General features: G+C 56.6%; 1 protein-coding gene across 1 annotated transcript in view; it reads right to left on the reverse strand.

Annotated features, from left to right (window-relative positions):
• The window catches only part of POLG (DNA polymerase gamma, catalytic subunit), a 27785-nt gene that overhangs the window by 13733 nt on the left and 5309 nt on the right, over positions 1-8743 (reverse strand). Inside the window, 13 exon segments of the mRNA XM_007470519.1 lie at positions 1394-1640; positions 1742-1877; positions 2313-2430; positions 2521-2574; positions 3298-3458; positions 4204-4311; positions 4621-4707; positions 4915-5035; positions 5979-6215; positions 7165-7291; positions 7459-7613; positions 7718-7900; positions 8721-8743. Coding sequence (XP_007470581.1) covers positions 1394-1640; positions 1742-1877; positions 2313-2430; positions 2521-2574; positions 3298-3458; positions 4204-4311; positions 4621-4707; positions 4915-5035; positions 5979-6215; positions 7165-7291; positions 7459-7613; positions 7718-7900; positions 8721-8743 — 1757 coding nt within the window.

Here is an 8743-nt window from a genome sequence, read left to right on the forward strand (position 1 = left end):
GGGGGGGGGGGGGGGGGGTGCAGTGTCACAACTGTCATTCCCACGGGAACACCTCTTCTATGCCAAACCCTGGGCTAGGAGTGTTCAATCCCCTCTCCACTTCCACAACCACCCTGGGGTCGTGCCTTTCCCCTACAAGCTCCACTTCAGAGGGGGAAAAGGCTCAGAGATACTAAGTGACTTTGTGGGATCACACAGCCAGGAAGAGGTAGAGCCTAGACAGGAACCCAGGATTCTGGGGACTACATGAGGGTAGCCCAATAAAGAACATACTCCAACACGAGAACCACTACTGTTATTATTGTCCTAATGCCTTAGACACTGCACTGCCCCATGACCAACAGGTGGCACGTAGTAGTCCAGGAGGCAGCAAGAGCTATCCCCCCACATTGGGGGGGGGGGTGCACATAGAGGGGATAGAACAGGCTACTCCCTGAAAGGGAGAGGACAGAAGACAGAACCACAGCCAGGCCCGACTGACCCTTCTCAGTCCCCACTGCCCCAGACTCCCAGCTTCAGTGCAACTTCAGACATCACCAGGCTCGTCTCCAGATGGCTCCAGAGCCACACCGCTCACCTGCTCAAAGGTTCACCAGGGTTTCCCCACCACCCCTCAGTCCAGACTCCTCTGTGAGGCCAGCAAAGGTTTCCACAACTAAGGCCCAACCTCTTCTGTTGTCACTGCCTTGCCTCCGCCAGCACACACCGCCCACGGTGCATGCCACCCCCAACCCCATGTCCTCCTCTCACCTCCCTGGACAATACTCGGCTCCCCTTTTCTGCCTTTATGCAGTTACTACTGAATTGTTATCACTTAACTTTTAGTCTTTCCATGAGGAGGTCAGCTAATTAAACGTGGACACTGTATATTATACCCATGAAAGTTGTAAAGGCACCTCTCCTCCCTCACACTCGATTCAGGAACCCTCCTAGGAGGCTGCTGAGGCCCTGAGCAAACAATAGGTACTATGGGTGGAAGCAAACTAGAAGCCTGGAAAGGCTTTCTCCTCTGTCAAAATCAGTTTAAAGTCTCTGGTTTTCCGTAGGCCCTCCTGTCAGCTGTCTTCTACTAAACCGCCTGCTGCACTTGCTCTCACTCTCTGTAGGCATGTGAGTTTGCAACCCCACGTTAGTTTACTCTGCATGACCAGAGCTCTGACAGCATAACAAAAGCACAGCTTTAACTCTATGAGGAAAACTGAGCATTAAGCAAGCAGATGTCACAACCCAAGGACAAACCACCCTAGAACTAGGTCACAGGGCTCTGGAGGGAGAGGGGCCAGGTGAGGACTCACATAATGGGAAGAGGTAGAAAAGAAGGGGGCGGTAAAGGTAGTAAAGCAAGCCTGAGGCCCTGGGGTAATATGGCCGTGGATGGGAGAGGCACCCTCACCTGCGGAGGCCCTTGGTGACCGCATACATCTGTCGGGCCTTCTCAGCTGCCTCCTGCCGCGTGAGCCGGTGGTTGAACTGCATTAGCAGGCGCTCAGCGAAGGGCTGCCCGGCCCCGTAGATGCGGCCATAGTTGAAGACCTTAGCATGCTCACGGCTGATGCCCACTGTGGCAGCTGTCTTACTGTGTAGATCGGTGCCCCTGCTCTTCCTGCCCTGCAGTGTCATCCACCCAAAGGCTGTGCAGCCTGGGGGGCGAGGCAGGAGTGAGAAAACAGGCTTCAGAAATAATCCTCCTGGCGAGTCATCAGGCTGCCACCACTTTGCTCCGGCCCCAGCTCCTGCTCACCATGCATGCCGGCAAAGTGTGCATCTCCAAGCACAGCTGCAATCCACAGCTCCTGTGAGTCCACATCAGCACCCACGAGGATGTAGCCGGGCGGGGCCTGCACCATGGCCTTCAACTCACTGCCTACTCGGTCAGGCTGCAGGAAGAGTGAGGTCAGCCCTGACCTAGATACCCCAGTAGACTCCTCCCACCCATCCCTGGAGCCTGACTAGACTGAGAATGCTGGAGCCCTTCCTGAGGGGACGGTTTTAAGGAATGCCAGCCAGCAATGCCCCAAACTCCACAGTTCCAGGTAAAGAATCCCTGCTCCATGCCTGGCTCTATACCCGGCCCCACCTAGACTCCACAATAGCTGTGCGTAGCATGCCTTGTCAATGTCTGGCCAGGAGCAGGTGCCCAAAACATATTTGCTGAAAACCTGGATGAGTTGTGAAGCTAGATTTGAACTTGAGTTCTGCCTGACCCAGATCTTAGGTTCCTTTTCATGCTCCTCAGCAAAGTCCCTCTGCAACCCCAGCTTCTAGACACACAGGAGAGGAAGGGCAGGACCAGAGGTGCAGAGGACACATACCCGGGCGTTGCTGGCAGTGAGCCACGTGGGCTCTACAGCCCGTCGAGTGATGGTGCCAGCAGTCACAACCTGGGGCAGGATGGCCCCATAGCGGCCTTCCTCATCATAGTGTGGGTGCCTGGGGGGAGAACATGAGGCTCAGCAGCTTGCTTGGGTCCTAGGACACGCCCCCGTTTTCCCGTTCCCACAACCACTTGCCAGGACATACCTGGTCACAGCACGGGGCAGAGCTGACCTGGGCAGCCACACCACCATCTGGGAGCTACGGGGACAGACGGGTTGCTCAGCACAGCCACAGGGAGCACACACTCCATCCCCCATCACAACACGGCCCTCATTTGCCCAGCTTTGGAGGTTGCTGTGCCCCCTCCTTGCCCAGCCTCAACCCTCTTCCCACTGACTTGACTCAGGGTGGGCCTAGCATCTACTGTCTAGGAGCATAAGCCACCGGGAACTAGCTAGGCATCTGAGGCAGCTTCAGCCCCCATCCTGGAGTATCCATGAGGCACCCAGCACCAGCCCTGCCACCACTGCCTTTTCCAGGCTCAGGGCAGACTTTACCAACCCATCACAGCACCCTTCTCACAACAGTGTGCCGCTGGCAGCCACAAACCCCTCGGAACTAGCCTTCGACCCATTTGCCATTCCCAGCCTACAGGACCCACTCCCAGCCCCCAACAGAGCTTACAGGCTACTAGCCCTCCATGGAAGGGGCCACAGAGCTGGGAGGGGCCGCCAAGGTCCTATAGTACCACTCTTTTTACATAACAGGGAAACTGCAGCTGGAGAGGGAACGAGCCTTGCCCACGGTCCCATGGCACCAGAACCACAAGCAGCCAGGCCTCTAGACCAGGCTGTCCCTCCACTGCAGCACAGGCTATCAGGGGCCCCTGGGTGGTAGGCAGGGGAAGGGATCCCAAGACTGCAGTAACCCGGCCCGAGGCACAGACAGACAGCGTGTCTCTGCCCTCCCACGGTGACCCACCTGATACGTTTGTGGGCATTCCTCCAAAAAGAAATCATTTTGTTGATTTCCAAGGCACGGGGCCCACTGGCACCTCCTGGGCCAGCCTGCAGGGTGCCGTCCTCCATCTTGGGCAGGAAGTCTTTGGCAAAGGGGCTGCCCACATTACAGCTGTTACCATCCTGAAGAGAGCAAAGGAAGCAGGGGCTGGAGGCACATGGCAGACCCCTAGCTGGGGAACTGATGCCCTGTGTGCCTGGGCTCTGCCCAGCACTGAGCCCACAACCTCAAGCAGAGCGGTCTGGGGCAAATTCCTGATTGCAACACACACACACACACACACACACACACACACACACACACACACACCTCCCCACACAGAAATAATATTCAGCCAAAATTAAGAACCACTGGTATAATGGTTTCCACAAAGAATTGAAAATCTAAATTGTCTGCCATTTTTTAGCTGTATGACATGAGTAAGCTATTTGATCTCTCTAAACTTTGGTATGACTTTGAGACATACCTAGCACACAGTAGGTTAGTTGCCCTTCCTGTTTTCTTTCCCTTCAAAAACTAAAAAGTTCTGTCTTATTTTTAAAAGCTGTTGTCTTGGGACTATTCTGAAGCGCCATTCTGATCTTCAGTGTCCTGCGTCTAGTACTTGCTCAGACTCCTTCACCCAAGTCACAAACTTCTTGTCCTCTGGCTCTCTGTTCCCCGCACTTGTAGATCGAGAATGTGATCCCTGCCTTGGCTGACCTCCCAGGATTTGGTATCTAGACCACATGTCAACCCACTGCTGATTTTGGTTTCCCCTAATTCCTGCAAAAAGGGAGTCTCCCTGTTTGAGTCACTCTGGAGGCCTACTGTGCGCCCTGAGCACAGTGAGGACACCACAGAACAGGCATGAACCAGGACACACACCTTGTGAGGCAGCTTGAAGAACCAGCAGCCGGGGATACCCACATCATTGTAGGGTCCGTTGCCATGGTGATAAGCTGGCTGGCTGGCTTTTGGGCCACCAGCAGCAGTCTGTGGGGGCCACACACCTAGATCAGGCCCTGCTCCAGCACCTGCATTCAGCGAGGGCCATGGGGTGGGGGTGGGAAAAGGGCCTGAAATGGCAAGCAGGTAAGCTGGGAAATGACAGGATGGCTATGAGGTCTCAGGCTTCCTTCTTGGTCTCCAACAAGTATGGGGCCACCCAAAGGCAGGGCAGCCATCTCCCAGCTCCCCAAGACCCTGGGAATTCTCTGGGGGGAAAGAGCTACTTGGGTACAAGAGGAGGGCCCTGCCACCCAACACCCACCCAGACAACCCCTGAGCAGGTGCCCAGCTCACCAGAGCTGGGGGTTGACCTGGAACTGCCACTCGCAAGTTCTCCATCCTGGCCTCGGCCTCCACTTCTAAGCAGCCCATTTCTTCCACCTGGATGGGCCCAGGTACCAAGGAAGTGAAGCAGAGGGCCGGCTTGGCCCAAATCCACCACCCCTCCCTGCGACACGCACACAGCCCAGGACAGCCTGAGGTGGGCAACTGAGCGCATCCAGCACCCCACCCCCACCCAAAAGGCCACCCCTTCCTTGAGGGAACAGAGCCCCCTCCCCAGAGCTCAGGCTCAGAGCCCGCCCTCACCGTCTGCCACATGGTGCTGCTGTCGGTGAGCAGGAACTCCTCAGCCAGGTCTGCCTCCTGTGGCTCCAGCTGCTGCTTCCCCTGTTCAAGACAGTGCTTCCTGTACAGGGACTCGATGGCTCTGCGCAGAGAACAGCAGCAGCAGCCTCTGGTTACCAGGTGCCCCCTCCGGGCCAGGCAGCTCGCTGGGGGCCTTCCGCGATTCCCTCCGTTTAGCCTCAGAATCAGCTCTGGGGCGGAAGTGGACAGCACTTCCCCTGGTTCATAGACAGGGAGTGACAAATTGAAAATGACAGCACAATGGTGGCAGGCTGGGTTTCGAGGCCTGGGCTGACTCAAATCTAAGCGCTTCTCCCCAGAGCCGCCACCTCCCCGGGAAAAGGTCTGGGAGCCCAGCAGCGGGAAGTCAGGGCTGGGCCCTGCCCCAGGCTGGCTCCTGCCTGCTCATCCAACCTTCAGCTGCAAAGGGGCAGACTGATCCCTGCCCCTCTGTCCTAAGGCCCCACGGGTGGTTCAGGCTGCCCCGCAGAGCCAGGACTCTCAATTCTGGGCCATGTCAAGTGCTATGGCTTCTCCCCAACACCTGCCTGTCAAAAGCTCAAGGGTTTGTGAGCTCAGACAAAAAACTGACTTCCCTAGGCCTTTGTTTTGCCAACTCTAAAATGAAGATAATCACAGGACTGCCTGGGAAACAAATGAGGGAAGCACTGTACAACATTTATTAACACAGAATATAATCAGTGCTCAATAAATTATACTCAAACAAGGGGGACAAAGCTCATCCCCCATCACTTCCAACAGCCCTCCCTCTGCACACTCCTGTGAGGGCAGCTGGGCTGCTGGGCCCAGGAGCAGGGCCTCAGTCCCACCCACTCCAAGCACCACGCCCTCAGCCCCACAGGGCTCTGAGGCCCAGACAGAAAAGGCAGCCACCAAACAAAGAACTAGAACCCAGACTCTCAGACCCGAGCTCTTTCCACTAGCCTGAGCTGGGTTTGGTCTCTCCAGCCAAGGGGAAGGGGTGCCTAGCCTCCAGCCCCTTCCTCCCTGAGCCAGAGCCTTACGTGTAGGGGCAGGCCACCCCAGCCGACGTTAGGCCGCTGCCTGGTGGCACCTTAGCCAGGTTGTCCCGCCGCCCGGGCACCAGGTATCCCCAGCCATGCCGCTCCGAGTAGTGCAGAGGGAAGCCGTCCCAGGTCAGCGCCATGAGTTTAGGTGTGACCCGCATCTGGAGACTGAGGAGACTGGGGCCTGGGGTCCACGCAGGGTCATCTAGCCGGGGACAGAGCTTCCGATACCACCTATTCCCCGCCAGAAGAGAGCAGTGTCATGGTAGTCAGGGGAGGACAGTGTGTGACAGCAAGGGCCCCACCCACTCTCCAAGACCCCAAGGCTTTCTGGTGACCTCAGTCTACAGTCACCATCCCTTCCCTCTAGGATACAGCCAGGAGTCCCCTAGAATAATTCGAATATCCCAGAAGGAAAGATCCTATGTCAGCCCCCCTGTACTACTAAGAAGCCAGGACCCACATGCATAGCCTAGGGCTGGACTCCTTCCCCAGCTCCATTTCATGCAGGGAAACTGCCCAGAGGAGCAAGTAGATCTGCCCTCCCACCACTGCTCTAGAGGCACACCAGAGCCTTCAGAGCTCCATCCCTCACGTGCTGTTCACCGGAGTCAACACAAGAGTGAGGCAAGTGAGGCACTCAGGGCACAAAATTTAAGGCAGCCTCATCTCAGGCAAATGTAAAGTTGGCACTCTGCTGTTCACCCTGGCTGCCCCTATTTTCTCATCTCTGCCACTCTATGGGGTGTGTATGAAGGGTCACCTCCTCAAGGAAGCCTTCCTTGATTTCCCCAAGCAGAGTCAGGCACTGCCTCAACACTGATGACTCTTCTGTCTCATCATGGATATAAACTCCAGCTGCGCTGGCTGGTCTGCACAACTGGCTCCTCCCAGGGAGAAGCTACTAGAAAGAAGGAGTTATGTTCCTATTTGTACTCTCAGAGGCTACTGTGAGGCCCAGCACACAGCAGGTGCTTAGTGCCCTTGTACCGCTTAAGTCCAGTGACCCAGGGGTCAGAGCAAACTAGTGAGCAGGACTGGAAGACGGCAGGAACAGATGGCAGCAGGTTAGTAAGGGCCCATATGCACACCACCCCCTGTGCTAGGGCCCAGAATAGGGGTGTCCCAGGGTGGAGGGAGGGGTAAGGATGGCCACTGGACATGTTAGGGAGACAGGGCTCACCCTGGGTGCCCAGGAAGGTGCTGGGGCCGCTTGGGCAGGAGCTCTGTGGTCCCCCTTAGCTGCTCCAAGCAGGCGCGGGCCATGACATCTCGCTGAAACTCCTCCTCCTCACTGGGGGGGCCAGGGTCTGCACAGGGTCGGGGAGGACAATCAGGACCAGAGGAGGGTCTCTCACAAAGGCCTGCCTAGCCTACTCATGTCCGGAAGGCCGGAGCAACCCCTTCCAAGGGACCCCCCAGTCCCAGGACCTTCCCAGGGTCCATCCCTGCCCCACCTCCTGCCCATGTTCCCCACCTTCCTGATCCTTGGGATCCCCAGGAGCCTTGGGCCCCTCGACAGGCAACTTGCTGGCTGCAGCCGGCTCCTTCGTCTTCACCTTCTTTGCCTTCTTCTGCTTAAATTCCTGCAGGTCCCACTCTAGGTCCCAGAGCCAGGGATCTTCTTTGTACCTGCACAGCCAGTCCACCAGGGCAGGGCTAAGGCCAAGCCGAAGGCCAGCCCTCCCACCTGCCCATCCCTGCAGGGGGATCCAGCCCGCCCAAGGCCTGGCTACCTCTCTCCTGAGAGCAGCTGGCAGGCATCGTTGGCCAGGTCCATCAGTGACTTCTTCATCTCCCACTGGAGCTCCTCGTAGGTGCTCTGTGCCTCCGCCAGGTAACGCTCCCAGTTCTGGTTGACAGGCAGGTAGGAGACACCCATCTCCAACATGCCAGCCAGAGTCACCGGGTGGGGACACCTTGAGGACAAACACCAGGGCTGCCATAAATGACCACAGGAGGCAAGGCTTTGGCCCAATCCCTGGGCCAGCCTGGCGATCCTCAACCCAACCACCCACGTCAGAGAGACAGGGGTTTAAACCCCAGCTCTACCGTCTCCCAGCCATGAGACCCTGGGTAAGTCACTTCATCTCTCTGAGCCTAAGTTCCTTCATCTATAAAATGGGAATGATATCATCCCATCCTCAGGGGTAATGGGTGGAATGACAGATCACAAAAATGGAAATGGCTGCCATTTGCTGAGTAATGACTAAGCGCCAAGCACTGTGCTACAACCCCATGCACACAAAAGATCATACAAGAACCTCACAACTGTAGTCAAGTATATTTGTGTATGTTTCACAGATATGAGCATTGAGGCTCAGGGAAACCAAGTTAACTTGCCCAAGGTCAAATGAATTGGATAGGATAATTAAGATTAGAACCAGGTCTGGCTGACGCTTATGACTCAGACCACATCATAAAACTGACTCACTAGCAAACATAACCAAGACGGATGTGAAGTCCTTGGCTCAGGATCTGGGTTCAGAGACGGTGCTTAGCAAACCAGGGCCACGCACATGAAACAAGCACAGCCTCAGCGCCCCCCTCCAGGGCCTCTGTAGAAACCCCAGAGTCCAAGGCCCAGGTTGCCACCACTGGACAGAGTGGCTCCATGCCCTCAGCCCAGAAAGGCTAAGGCCCCCAGCCTGAGAAAGGCCCAGCACCACCTGGTTACGGTGGGCCCGGGTACCAGGAACCCACTGACCCCCATGGGTTCCCAGAGGGGCTCTCCCTCACCTCTCCAAGAAGAGCGGGAGCTG

This window comes from Lipotes vexillifer, unplaced genomic scaffold (assembly GCF_000442215.2).
Source record: "Lipotes vexillifer unplaced genomic scaffold, Lipotes_vexillifer_v1.1 scaffold412, whole genome shotgun sequence".
Lineage (NCBI taxonomy): Eukaryota > Metazoa > Chordata > Mammalia > Artiodactyla > Lipotidae > Lipotes > Lipotes vexillifer.